Source organism: Bombina bombina, chromosome 1 (genome assembly GCF_027579735.1).
Source record: "Bombina bombina isolate aBomBom1 chromosome 1, aBomBom1.pri, whole genome shotgun sequence".
NCBI lineage: Eukaryota > Metazoa > Chordata > Amphibia > Anura > Bombinatoridae > Bombina > Bombina bombina.
In genome coordinates, this window is record NC_069499.1 from 467,083,781 (window position 1) to 467,099,591 (window position 15,811).

The window sequence follows — 15,811 nt, forward strand, 5'->3', positions numbered from 1 at the left end:
TTTCCAAACGTAACTGTTTGGCGTTAACATTAATTGCAATAATGCATTGCCTCTGAAGTATTTAGGTTATATAGCGCCTCCCACAGTGAGGACTGATGTATCTTATTTTTTTTAGCATCTGTGTAAAGATATGACGTTTGGCTTGATGTTAGCTATTTACTGTACATATATCATGACTATGGTTTTAGTGTACAGCTAAATGTTTTTGATACATTTTGATACATTGGAAAATACAATATGTTTATATACCATAGTTGTACCTGCTAAACAAAACGTGTACATATTATTATTACAACTAACATTTTATTATTTCTTACAGCAATGTTAAGTGAAAAATAATCAGTTTGTTTAGGTTTACATGTCTTATATTTGCTTTCACATGCCTTTCATTAACAGATAGCTGCAAATTTTACCAGTTATGTATTTATACATGCTATAATTTGACATGGGAATATCTATGCAGCATATTAAATCAAATTATTTTTGTTTGGGCTTTTCATATTATATACTTTATACTGGTTTTTATTTGTATCTGACTTGTGTTTAATAAACACAATTTAAAATATAATGTATTGTATATGTAAAAAAAAGATATTGATACAATGTAAAGAAACATTTCATATATTTTTGCAGTTCATTTGTTTTCATGTTTATGCAACATTAAATGAAAACACTTATTTTATTTCTTCACATTTACATACAGACAAGTACTTACACAATGAGGCAGCTATCAAGTTGTGGTTAACAGTTAATCTTCCCTATTATATGAATGAATTTTAGATGTTTGCCATATATTATATTAAAAAATGACTTTCATTTACAATGAAACCGTGAATATACTTATTATGAACTAGGCCACAAAAAGAACGAGAGATGAAAAGCATTTGTTAGGACAGTTGGACAGGAGGTGAATATATAACGCCTTTGTCTATCAATAATTTGGTGGCTTTGACCTGTCTGAGCAAGCCTTGCTAAAAGGTGAAATGCAGGTCACAGCGTCTAACACATATAAAAATATGTTTCCAAAAAACATATCTGAAAATGTATCAGTGTTTTATTGCATTATCATTGCATTCAATATATTTGATATATATTTTTTCCATAATATTTTTTACTTATCAATAATTAAAAAAAAATAATAATACTATAAACCCACAAATATAGTGTATATTAAACATTATCTGTTTAATTTGAAGGATTTTAACTACATAAGTCTAAATTTAGAGAGGGCTTCTAAAATAATAGATTTAATTTTATGATTTTAAATGATTTTAACATTTTAAATATTTAAAAAAAATAAAAATGTTACCATAAAAAAAAAATATAAAAATAAAAAAATAAAACGCACCTTAGCATAAGGAGTTTCCACAGATATTTAAAAGATGTTCCAGATCTTCAGAGTTTGGGGGGAATTTAAACCTCTTTATAGCAGAGCACAGCACGTTAGCTCCTGGGTCAGGAACAATCCATGAACTTTTGTACTCTGCTGGGTGACTGTCGAGAACGTAAAAATAATGAAACTTTTTGATATGTTTGCAAATGATTTCATGTGACCTTTTGCCCCGGCCTTCACCATAAACGCTACCACTTTAAGATGTGAATAAAGTGCAAAAGGTTGGTTTTTGAGAAGATCATTTGGGATGAAGTGCAACACACTGCTACTCACTAGCAATGTAGGATTTAATTGCAGGTTGAGTATATTTGAACATATATACATATTTATATATATATATATATATATATATATATATATATATATATATATATATATATATATAAAACATATATACATATATTTAATCCTTGTTTTTCATTTTCTTAATAATGCCATTTTAATATGACATGTACAGGTGTATTTGTATTGCTTATGGCTTTGATAGAGAGATAAATATATAAATATAGATAGATAGATAGATAGATAGATAGATAGATAGATAGATAGATAGATAGATAGATAGATATGAATATATTTCTTTACGACCAGATTGTATTGCAATGGATACATTATTAGATGTATGTATTAAATACTGTGTATTATGTATCAAAACCGTGTTTTTGTTTTATGGATAAGTTGTGCTAATTAAATATATATTGCAATGGATACATTATTAGATATATGTATTAAAGACTGTCTATTATGTATCAAAACCGTGTTTTTTGTTTTATGGTTAAGTTGTGCTAGGTTTTTTTATGATTTGATCTATAGAAGGTGCAGGAAGTGAATGAACTATCATTATATTTTATTTTAGAATAAAATATTTAACTAATGAATTACAAAAATATCCTACCATTTCCTGACAGTCGTGTGTATCTAAAAATGTAGACAACGTTTTTTTTTTTTTTTTTTTTTTTTTTAAATATATACTTAAAAATAAAAAAAAAGTTCATCTTATTGGTACAATTTGCTATTGATATACAAACAACCATTGTAAATTATATTTAGGTATAAAGATAGATAGATAAATAGATAGATAGTAGATAGATAGATACACACATGTTGGCTCTGTGGTGTTGGTCTTATTTTGGCACAATTCAGGGTATTTGTGTTTTATAGCCAAGATGTGATCACTATATGCAAAACAGTTATAAGACAATACAAGGCTTTTTATAACGTTGTCTATATATACCCTGTAGAACCGAATTTGTGTGGTAATATCAGAATCACAGATTCGATTCTAGGGGAATATATGGTCGATGCAAAGGCTTCGAATTCACCAAAGCAAAAAAAAAATAAATAATAATAAATGAAAATATAATAATTATAGTAATAATAATAATAATGTATACGCAGGTGCTTTTCAATGGACTTGTATTTGGTCATGAAATACCTTTAACTATATATATATATATATATATATATATATATATATATATATATATATATATATATATATATATATATATATATATATATATATAGATAGATAGATAGATAGATAGATAGATTCATTTCATTTTGTGCAGTATGACCATCAGCTCCATTTAATGTGCTATATTATTAGTGATATTCAATTTTCTTCACAATTATCCTGCAACACCTGGGTGTTTGTTAGTTATTTATGACATTATAAATAATGGTTTACATAAAATATTGTACTTAGGGCTAGGTTTTTGTCAATTAATATAAATATCTTTGCATTTATGTTGCCTATGTTTTTTTTTTTATAAAATTGTAAATGCGAGCATATAGATTTCCATGCAATCAAAAGGCTGATGTATGCAGAAGATTAATATCAGAAATTTCCATTTCAAAATTATATTTAAATGAGGTCTCTATTTTACTTTAATTATGGTTGCATCTTTTGTTCTCAGATGTATTATTTCTCATTTGAGCATGTGAAAAGTAAACCAATAGTTACTGATTACCTAATTTTTTCAACCTGACTAGATTCTTGTAACTTTTGTATGACCCCAGAGAGACAAAGCCAGGACAGGGCTATTGTACATATTATGGTACTCCTGATGTCACCCTGCCAAATGTTATATTATTTTTCTTTCTTGGAATTTGAAACAGTGCAAAGACACATTATACATTATAAATGCCAAATTGCAATTGAAAACCTAACATATTCAATATTTAAACATAATAAAGATTTTAAATTCCAGCCTCTAATAAATTCAAGTCTTTAATATGAAAGATAAGCAAAGTATTTTATATAGCATATAAAACATGTAATTCAGAACAACAACAAAAAGATGGTGTTCATAATCATCCAATTAAATCAATATTATTTTGTTATTTTGTGTAAATTATGAGGTACAATTAAATCCAGTGATAACGTTTCTGCTTTCTGATTGGCTGACCAGGTCACGTGGCCAGCTAACTTTATTCAGTTGACAGCAAGTAGGAGGGCTTTATGGAGGCAGAAAAAAAGACAACACGAGAAAAATTAGTATTTTCTATCCTCAGAAATTAATGGCCATGAGTTCGTATATGGTAAACTCTAAGTATGTGGATCCTAAATTTCCTCCTTGCGAGGAATATTTACAAAACAACTACCTGGCAGAGCAGGGCTCTGAATACTACAGCTCCCCGCAGGGCTCTGATTTTCAGCATCAGGGAATCTATCCCCGGCCAAACTACAGCGAAGACTCCTTCAGCTGTAGCCTTGCTCAGGGCTCTGCATTGCAGCCCCGGGGTCATGGACAGGAGCAATCCGGTCCACAGAATCCATTCCCAGTGCCTGACCAGCACTGCCAGCCTGCAGCAGTAGCAGCAGCAGCAGTAATCCCCAGCCCCAGGTCCTGCAGCCAACAGCAGCACCCCAAGAATGGAAGTCTGTCTAAACAAGCAGCAATAGTTTACCCCTGGATGAAGAAAGTCCATGTGAACTCAGGTAAGGATCAGCTAAACTTCTTCTAATGCAACATATACTGGGATCTAGAGGAGCTGCTGAAAAACATATTTATGGGGTTTTAAATTGAGGCAGCTATTACACTCCTCATAAATTTTTATGGTTGAGGAAATAGGCCGTTGGCCATGTGGCTTTGTGTTCCTTTTTTTTTCTTCTTCTTTGCAATAGAAAACACTTTCAAGTGTGCATGTTATTAATTCAACTATTTGTGGGTGTGAAGGATAACTTTATTTGGGGGTTTTGTTCCAATTTTATTATATTGTTACAGCATTGTTTCTTTATATATATATATATATATCTTTTTTGTATATTTTTTTCCCAGTTAACCCAAATTACACAGGAGGGGAACCAAAGAGATCGAGAACTGCATATACTAGGCAGCAAGTACTGGAACTGGAAAAAGAATTTCATTTCAATAGGTATTTAACCAGACGTCGTCGGATAGAGATAGCTCATAGTTTGGTTCTTTCTGAACGCCAAATAAAAATCTGGTTCCAAAACAGAAGAATGAAATGGAAGAAAGACCACAAATTGCCTAACACAAAAGGCAGATCTTCCTCAACTCCTTCTTCCCAGCACATACAAACTATTTCCAAGGATCACCAGACTGACTTAACATCTTTATAGAGAAAAAAATGGAATTTCCTATTTACAGCCTTTTTATTCTACCCTCATCTGAACTATATTATAGAAAATAGAACTACAGCAGAGCCTGCATATATATTGCAGATTATTGCTCCGGGACTGTCACATCATTTTACAGGGAGTGTTGTACAAAGAAAAACTCTGGCAATATTGGACCATAGCCCAGTAGCACCAGGGCATCAATAATTCATATTTATTCATTTAAAAAGACCATGATTATTGCAAATAATTCACCTGACAGCAAGTGGTATAGAACATTTTGGACATAAAACATTTTGATTTAATTCTACCACTGAAAAATCCTCAGAGATGTGTAAAATATTTCTTATTTACCTATAAATGGACGTATTTCAAGTTTTATTTTACTGGGCACTACTGGGTTAACAAGGCTATGCAGACCAAGTTAGCAATTAGCTATAACATAAATGTGCAAACCATATGGACAAGCTATGTTCTGTTTTCGTGTTTCTTTGTCACCGCCATTATAAATCACACTATACCAAAATTCTAAAGTAATATGTTTTAAATAAACTGGTTATTTTATTTTAAAATGCTTTCACGTATTTATTTTAACAAATTATTTCATTTCAAATAAGAACATATTTTTAAAGGCAAAACTTATACAGGTAATAAACGATTTTTCTTATTTTACATTAAAAATAACATAACTGAAAAATGCAAACCCTACATTTGTAGTGCATTCTTTTTTCTTTTTCTTTTTTTTACAATTTATGAATGCATTTTTATGATATAACCAATTTTATAACAAATATAAACTCTAATATTTGTTTTAATTAAGTAATAAGTGCAACGTATTTGAAGCCTATTTCATGTACATTTCAGAATTCAAATGTAAAGTGTATTGCAACTTTTTTCTAAGAGGACCATAAAAAGTTTTTTTTGAAGCATTTAATAAATATAATTTCTAAAATAAGTCTTTGTACAGACCCTAAAATTACCCTTATATGTTAGACAATAAAATATTTATCTTTAAAAAAAAATGAATGTAATTTTTATGCTTTCTTAGATAATATTTCTTTGTGTGAAAGAAACCATTTTTTTAGAATTTTTAATAATTATAATAATAATAATGATTGTATGACATTTCCAGCCCAGGTTTAGTGGTGAACGAATTTATTTTTCATTTTAAAGTGATCATACAATATCCTTATACAGAAAAAAAAAGAAAAAATAATAATAAAAAATAAATAAATAGGATCTTTTTTATTTCAGATTTTGTATCAATATTTTAGCAAACAGTCCAGCAAGGCTTAAAAACGTGCTAGAATGGCTATATTTGGAAATTGCATTAATATTTTCTCATGTTTACGAATCAATAAACGTATTACTAAGTTATGCAAACGTGTCCAATTATAAACTATATTTACTGATATTGAGACAGTGGATTCTTTTTGCTACTATATTTAAAATAAATATACAATGGCTAAATCTTTTGTTAAAGGATCTAGAAATAACTTTTTATCTGTTACATTTTCTCAGGCCAATCATAAATATGATACCTTATGCTCATGTCCTAATATTAAAAATGATTTGTATTATCTGCATCATTGTTACTATGACAAAAACCCATAATTCACAAGGTTGAGCATGGCTTATTGAAGTCTTAACGTTGAGAATCTGAAAAGGTATTTCACTGAAGTTCGGCTCAGCCACAGAAGCAGGTTCATCTGGAGGACACATTTTCTATTCGATTAGTTGTATTTGAGCCGGGAGTGTTGACCTATAAACCCTTGACCCTCCTGGACCTCAACTCCCTTATTTTAGACATAAGAAGACTTTAGATTTAGTTTTTTTTAAAAGCTTTCATTGTACAAGGTTTAAAATGGATGTAAATATGATTAAAAGCCCACATAAGGTATGTTTCATAGAAATACAGTAACAGAAATACATAAGATGAAGTTTTTTAATTTGTACAGTTTATCTTTCAAAATAAATTGAAACGTTAAAATCATTATATTTATAAAATATAATATCTTTAACTGTATACAAATAAATTAGCAACACGTCTCTAAAAGTTGTTTTGTATCATTAAATTATGGTTTCCATTTGAGAGAAGTCAGCGGGTTTTATACTAGGTACACAATATTATATAGCAGAATGTAAATGTATAATTTAAATAGGTATTACTAGCCTAGCCATATTCAAATCCTATGTGATCTCACGTCAAGGTCTTTCACTGTAAACTAATTGTTGTGCCACTGGCTCCAAATTTGCTTTGGAATATACATAACATAAAATAATGAAGGCACATTTTTGTAATACATAGTTGTGCAATTACAGTCCATTACAGCCGTTTTCGTGTGTGTGTATTTGTATGTATGTGAATATATATATATATATATATATATATATATATCACGTTGGAAAGAATTTCAGCACTCTCAGGTCTTGATAAGTTAAATAGTTTTAGTAAATACCATGAAAAAAGTATATATATATATATATATATATATATATATATATATATGTGTGTGTGTGTGTGTGTGTGTGTGTCATTTCTATATGTGATGTGTGGTCTCACCACTATATATATATATATATATATATATATATATATATATATATATATATATCCCAGTAAAAGAGAACTCTCACTTCCCAAAGTTTAAATGGACCAGGGTGCAGACAAAGGATTTCAAGGATATATATATATATATATATATATATATATATATATATATATATATATATATATATATATATATATATTTATATATATATATTTTTATATATATATATATATATATATATATATTTATATGCATATATATATATTTATATACATATATATATATGTATCTATATATAATTTCTATGTGTGATGTGTGGTCTCACCACTATATATATATATATATATATCCCAGTAAAAGAGCACTCTCACAAGTTTAAATGGATCAGGGTGCAGACAAAGGATTTCAAGGATATATATATATATATATATATATATATATATATATATATATATATATATATATATATATATATATATAAAACTAGATAGATTTTTCTTTGTAAAAGCATCATCCTTACCAATAAATTACATTCAATTGACTGCTGGAAATGTACTATTTAACCTATAATATTGCCTGCAGTTTATTGTACTTTTATGTGTTATTGAGTTAATAAATTATGTTTAAAATATATCTACATCTTTATTTTTTGAGTGTAACATAACATTATTTTTTTTCATTATGACTTGCACCATTAAGAACATGGTTTATATTGAGAGTGAGTATTAACAACACAATCTATTAAATATTTGTTTTTTAATAGATCATACATAAACTAGCCTAATAAATACATAAATTATGAATATTACACCAGTAAAGACAAGTTCATGTAAGTCTGTACTTCTGTTTATTGTGAGTATTTGTAAATGTGTGTGTGTGTGTGTGTTTTGTTTGTATGTATGTGTGTGTATAAGTGTTGTGAGTGTGTGTATGGGGTGTGTGCATGTGTGTGTGGGGTGTGTGCATGTGTGTGTGGGGTGTGTACATGTGTGTATGGGGTGTGTGTGTATGTGTGTGTTTTGTGAGTGTGTATGTTGTTTGTGGGTGTATATGTGTGTGGGGGGTGAGTGTGTTTTGTGAGTGTGTATGTTGTTTGTGGGTGTAGATGTGTGTGGTGTGTGTGTTTTGTGAGTGTGTATGTTGTTTGTGGGTGTATATGTGTGTGGGATGTTTGTGTGTGTTTTGTGAGTGTGTATGTTGTTTGTGGGTGTATATGTGGTTGTGTGGCAATTTGACATTTTGTATATGGGTGAGAATGTAGGTATTTGTTAATGTTTATATATAAGATGTTGTGCATCTGTGTCAGTATGTTTATATGTGTAATTGTATGCACATGTATTGCTATGTCTGTGCTGATTTTCTTTTTTTAGGGTGAGATGTATTTAAATAGGACTTTCTTGGCGATGCCTACAGAGTGGCATTATATAACCTTTATTGTTAGTACTGAACCTTTCACTTCATGTTATTGTGATATTTATGCAGTAAGGAAATATATGTTCCATGGTGTGCCAGGTCAGAGATGGTTGTAAAAACTTGTATTTTCAGTACATATTATATGTGAAGCAGAAATAGCTATGTGCTGTCTAATGGCTCCTCCTCTGCTACTAACAATACATCAATAAATTTCTGTGTATTATATCACCACTAGTCGTTAAGAAAAGAATGAAAGGAAGGCAGAGTCAATAGCAAACAGCTCCCACTGTACAGTACAGTAAATCAGAATCTCTCAATGCAGAACCTTATAGCCTTTACAGCCATTTTGTGAACCCTTTTTTCATTGATTTTGTAAACATAGAGGCAGCACAGTGTGCTCTAGAAATGTTCCTAACATGTACAATATCAAAGTGGAAGGAAGATGCCAAGAATAGGTTTCTTCAAGTCCTGACCCACGTGATCCACGAAATAATTAATTCAGCACGTCCCTTAAGAAACACAGCGTCGTCATTAATTTGCCAAGCAAAGGACTCTATCAGACTTGAAAACTGAAGAGATACCAAGAATATTATATACAAAGAGAGCAGTCTCTATATCCTGCACTCCTACTATCTCTTTCATAGGAGAAGAGATCATTGGTAGGTATTTGCCTTCCTTACCTATTGCTCCTTACCTATTGCACAGCTATATTTTGCTATGGTTTTAGCTGTCATATCATTGACTAATAGATCTTGTAGCTTTCTTGTGTTAACACTCAGAAGTTGGCATTGGCTTATTTAGTGACATTTTGTTTTAGAAAAGGAGAAAAAAAAATTAGGATGATGTATGCAAGTGGTCTTTGAATTGTGCTTGGGGATAGCTGCAGTAGTAAAGGGAATTGAAAGGATTTAGTGAGATTTGTATTCTCAGATTTAGTGGCTGCTTGGATTTTCTTGGGAACAATACTGACTTGTCAGGGCATCTGCTTGCCTATTCTTAAAACAGTGAGAAAGGGCCCTGAACTCCTTTTCAAGCTAGGGTCGTAAATTTTTCTTTGCGTCATAATAGAAAGGCTATAAAATGGAGTTGAAATTTTACCCAAGGCAAGCGTTAACAAACACATAATGATTTCCGAGTGTGCTTTTAACTCTGCAGTAGTCATTACTATTGCACTTAAAATGGATAATTTTCCACTGGACACAGTCATTCATTCACATCATTTGGAACAATCTATAATAGTAAATGGATATTTGTAGATTTTTTTTTCTATGTATCACAGCAGAGAGAAAAAAGGGCACTGGAAAGCTTTTATTTCACCTGAATTTTCTGCACAGATTTTGCAGTGACTAGGGAAAAAAATATATACATTTAATATTTTGATAGTTGTTATATGTCTATAATTTAAATATGTATCATTAGGATGAGAATAAATAAACTAAACCATTTCTAACAGCAGCTTCAATTCATAAATAGAAATATACACACATTATTTGCATTGCCCATAAGGCACATTATAACTGCATTTTATGTTTGTAGCTAGTACGTGTTTGTTAAAAAGAAGAGGACTATTTTTATTTCCCATATGTGGATTTTTACTTAATTTTCAATCAGACTTCTTAAAAGCTAGAAAAGTGTAAATTGGGAGAACCCAAAATAAACAATAATAAAATCATTTATTTCCTCGATCTAGCAGTAGAGGTTTTATCAGTTGACAATGGCCCAAGTTGTTGTTATAAATCATTGTAAGTAATTCCTGAAAGGGTGCGAGGCTGTTGGGGGGCGGGCGAGCACTGTAAATCTTTCAGTTTTATTGCTCTATGAACATATGCTGCGGTTGAGCTAGTGTTAGATCCTCTAGTTGAGACAAATCCTCCCCAAGTTGGAATCTCACCATCAAGCAAGAAAAACACCAATTTATTGGGTTTTTACTGGTCTTGGAGCTGGGATTTAGAATTTTGTGAAATTTGTCACATTTTCTAATGAACATAAAATAACTTGAAAAGATAATGAAATCTTTTAGTTTGGTTAAATGTATGTATATGTGTTTGGGGGGGGGGAGGTGTACATATGTATGTATGTATGTATGTATATATATATATATATATATATATATATATATATATATATATATATATATATATATATATATATATATATATATATACAGCATAATTCTAGATTAATTGTCTTTCGGCATTATGGGTTACCTACAAAATATGTTGCAAAATCATTTTAAAGGCACGATTTATTTTTCCTCAATAAGTAAACAAATACAAGATAATTTATGGAAATATTCTTTGATTCATTATAAATAAAAAAAATTGAGTAATGATTATAATATTGTGACCCAATTTCTAGGAATTGGTTACACATTTACTAACTTCATAAAGGGGAAAAATATATATTATGGCCGCAGATATATGGAAAATGTTTCTTTCTTATGTGAAACAAATAAAATCCTTGGGATTTAAATAACTTAACCGTTATGTATTTTTTTTATAATCACTGTAATGATTGCAAATTCATCATTGTAAATTCCATCTTTAATATGTTACAGGTTTGAAATATTCTTAACATTTAAGAATGACATTGTTTAATAATATGTATCATCCTATTTTTTATCCAAGTGAACAAAGCTTCTGTATAAATATATGGCTGATTTTATGTCCATTGGATGTATAAAATTATTTATAATGCAAGGAAATGAGCACCTATTGGGGCTTGGTCGGAAGTATACAGTTAAAAAGAGCTGTTGAAATGGTACCACTGTATACTGATCACGTGAACAAATATGTTTAAATTTTAAGGCAGTGCCTATATTTCAGATTATAAGGGCAGTTTAGTTACATCACCAACCTAAACTAAAAATGGTGTCTCATTATAGCTAGCAGCAGGACCTATTGCCTTAATTTGGTCGCAATGAGTTGATTTGAAATAAACGCAGAAGTTGAGATTTGTATGAGTAGGTGAGCCATAGCCCTGATTTCACTCTACCGGGAATTACTGTGCTCTGGTTATGGAAGTGTCTGCAAAACCGCAAGATCAGGGTTAGGACAGATTCTGCTACAGACAAAGGGTGAAGGATAACTCCAGCATTCACATCCACTGATGCTGAGGAGCACAGGTTTATGATAAATTGATACCCAGGTAAGATCTTACATGACAAACTGGAGCCTTTGAACACACAGTAGCACAATCCCATTTTCAAGGTATGCTAGAAAGATTTATAATATTTTCAACCTTTGTAAGCATGTGGTAGAACAAAAATATATAGAGAGAGATAATTATTTAATTGATTACACAGATTTAATAAATAATCTTTACTGGTTAAGGTAATTATATACAAATATTTTATTTGTTATATTATTATTAATATTTATATTTTTAGCTGTAATTGATCCTGAAGAGAAAAATATATTATATTTGTGACAAAAAATAAAATAAAATAAATAGTATTTCTGCTTCTTTCAAAGTAAGATTAATAATCAAATTAATAACTTGGCTTGAACTGATGGGCAATGAGTAGTAAAGCGAATTTATATATATATGTAAAGTCAGTTTATTCTTAATGCTTGTACAGGCTCATGAGATAGGAAAGAATAATATAGGTATTTATTTATTTATTTATTTTGTTCATAATTTTAAACCTCAATGTTTTTGTCTTTTTTACCATCAATAATTTCGGGAGATTAATAGAATTTGCGCTTTTCCCCTACAAATAAGGACAAATACCTATTACAATGTCTAAAGGATTATGAGGTTTTGGGATAGTTTTTCATACATCTTCTGGATTTTATTAATCAAGGATACTTACTATTTTGGTCCATGGCACTACATTATTAGAACCAGGTTTTCTTTTTACACCGTCTGATAGTCATTTTTATTAAGGTTGTGTTGCAGATATATAGAATTCCCTTTTGAAAATATATGTTCCTTTTATTTAACTTACAGGATATCCAATGTGATTTTATGCCACCAAAAATGTTTTTTACTAGGTCTAAATATCTCAATAGATCAAGCCGTTTTTGGTGGAATCCAATGCCTTCCAAATGCTGTAGGGTGATTAAGGCCTTTTTTAAATAGAAAACGGGTTTCCCTATTATTTATGATAATTGAGAACTTTTTGCCTGCTAAGGTCAGCATCATACTTACCATGGAATCTCTATTTTCTCTATTTTCATATTTGGGTCATTTATTTTAGGCCTCCAAAGGTTTTTCTTTTCTTTTTTGGTTACACATCCATGGTTTGTGCTTACTTACCGTATAACACTCATATTTGACTATAATTAAATAAGCAAGTATACATGTTTTAATGTTATCCATTTGTTCAAAGAATGGCTATTTCTTTGTTAAATATTTTTCTCGAAACTTCTGTCAGGCCAATCTTGACATAGATAAAATTACTGAAACAGCATTTGATATACTTTCACATATCATTCATTTACTACACTCTATTTCAATAAAATTCAAAATGTCCACCCACACCATTAACTATACTATCTAATCACAATTTTCCCAGATTTTATTAAGCAATTATAGTCTATTCTACTTAGTGAAATTAAAACCACAAAACTATATATATATATATATATATATATATATACACACATATACATATCTCTCTCTCTCTCTCTCTCTCTCTCTCTCTCTCTCTCTCTCTCTCTCTCTCTCTCTCTCTCTCTCTCTCTCTCTCTCTCTCTCTCTCTCTCTCTCTCTCTCTCTCTCTCTCTCTCTCTCTCTCTCTCTCTCTCTCTCTCTCTCTCTCTCTCTCTCTCTCTCTCTCTCTCTCTCTCTCTCTCTCTCTCTCTCTCTCTCTCTCTCTCTCTCTCTCTCTCTCTCTCTCTCTCTCTCTCTCTCTCTCTCTCTCTCTCTCTCTCTCTCTCTCTCTCTCTCTCTCTCTCTCTCTCTCTCTCTCTCTCTCTCTCTCTCTCTCTCTCTCTCTCTCTCTCTCTCTCTCTCTCTCTCTCTCTCTCTCTCTCTCTCTCTCTCTCTCTCTCTCTATATATATATATATATATATATATATATATGTGTATATATATATATATATATATATATATATATATGTGTGTGTGTGTGTGTGTGTGTGTGTTGTAATACATACAAATTACCTTTCAGTCGGGTCCAACATTTTAATATTTAATGGTGATCAATATACAGCAATATATTCAATGCATCATTTAGGCGTTTCTGGTCTAATTCTAGATGTAAAAACAGTTCCATCTACTTTTGCACAAATACCAACCATACTTGTATCCTAAGCTGGAAAAATAATTTTCCATTTGAAATGTTATATATATGTAATTGGGTGTCTGTCCTAATTCAGACTTAAGATCCAGAAGATCATAATTCATTTAAAGTTCATGTACTTTAATTTTACCTGGAGAATGTGGGAAGTGTTGCATTACAGTGAAAGTATTAACGTGAATTAATATTATACAGAAGTTCTTAGCTCTGTTCTGCTGTAAGCTATCTTCCCTCGGTTGTTCATTAAGCGGTGAGTTATGGCTATGCGAGGCAAAGGTCATTTGAAAGGCTTATGGTAGCTAGATATTGTGTCTTATAATGGCCTATAGCTTGTCTTTGTTTGGGATGTTTGACACAGTTAGTATTTATAAAACTACTTAATCAACAAATTTCTAAGTAACTGTACATAACATATTTACAAAAATATACACTTCATAGTATAATCTTTGTATATTTATCAACTGTATTGAAGTTGCTAGGTCATTTTCCATTATATTAAAATTGTTAATCTATAAAATATCAGGAATGCAATGGAAACACAACAAAGACAATATTATTCACACCACTAGAAGACTGTTCTCAACGAAACCCTGGAGATCTGTTTGAAAAATTGTCTTTGTCCTTTGTTTCTGCTGTTACAATGTCATTTTATTTGCGATTTATCCCTGTATGTAACCCATGAGTGTGTCCATGAATGCAAGATTTTAGGTTATTTCACTTTCATTATTTACTAATAAACACTTATAGCTACAAAAAGTATCTACTTGTTAAGACTATGTTTCTATATTGTGCATATAGCACAGATAATTAAATCTCAATATCTGATACCTGTTATTAATAACGTCCTCATATGTATAGTTTGGAAATGCGAATATTAATCTATGTTTATTTGTGCATTCCACACTGTCACCAAAACTAAACTGCAAATCATGAAATTGATAATTAAACATAGCTTTAAATTGTAAACAAAGAAATAGTTACATGTTTGATCACATCTCTTTCAGCTATTGTTTGTTTGGGATTGAGGCGCATTGGATAGGATACTCTCCAAAGAAAGTCAAATACAAAACTTGAAGCAAAGTTACGGTAAGTTCCTGAAAAGAGGGTTACATTTTAGTTGCTGTAACAAACCTATATTTCACTGCATGATTAATCATTGATAAATGCTGACTAGAATTTTTATTTTCATTTAGTGCCAATATATAATATAATTATATACATCAGTGTTACGTAAATTAAAGTAAGTTATTCAACATGCAACAGTCATATTGGGGATTTTGCTTTATAAGACCACTTTTAGAAAACCATACTTAGGGCACCAACCATAAAACTAAATGCAACAATACAGAAGGCTAATCAAATGTTTTGGAATATGACAATTATACCATTTATAACTATTGACCTAAATACATAAATGCACAGTGAGACCAAGCACATATTGAGAAGCATAAAAAGTTTTTGATACTATGAACAATTTACAAGAAATAAGATTGCAAGTTTGATATCCATTTGAAAAGTTTTGACTTCAGCTCATCCTAAAGTTGATCCTTGTACTCAGGAACTCTATTCAAAGATCCACACAAATTTTCAGTCTTCATGAAAGTGATCCCCAAAAAAGTA

At 30.4% G+C, this 15,811-nt stretch overlaps 2 protein-coding genes across 4 annotated transcripts in view; both read left to right on the forward strand.

Moving 5' to 3' along the window:
• The window catches only part of HOXD3 (homeobox D3), a 63,241-nt gene that overhangs the window by 39,830 nt on the left and 7,600 nt on the right, over positions 1 to 15,811 (forward strand). For all 3 annotated transcript variants that reach the window (XM_053698480.1, XM_053698479.1, XM_053698478.1), the window contains exon 3: positions 15,196 to 15,277. The gene's annotated coding sequence lies outside the window, so the exon portion shown is untranslated. The remainder of the gene's footprint in view (positions 1 to 15,195; positions 15,278 to 15,811) is intronic.
• Positions 2,978 to 5,551, forward strand: HOXD4 (homeobox D4). The gene is made up of 2 exons (XM_053698484.1): positions 2,978 to 4,337; positions 4,678 to 5,551. The coding sequence occupies exons 1-2, from the start codon at positions 3,917 to 3,919 to the stop codon at positions 4,980 to 4,982; spliced, it is 726 nt and encodes a 241-aa protein (XP_053554459.1). The 5' UTR covers positions 2,978 to 3,916; the 3' UTR covers positions 4,983 to 5,551.

Coding starts and splice junctions, on each gene's coding strand:
- HOXD4 (XM_053698484.1), top strand. CDS start 3,917: ATGGCCATGAGTTCGTATATGGTAAACTCTAAGTATGTGGATCCTAAA. Junction 4,338..4,677: donor GAAAGTCCATGTGAACTCAG/GTAAGGATCAGC, acceptor TTTTTTTCCCAG/TTAACCCAAATTACACAGGA.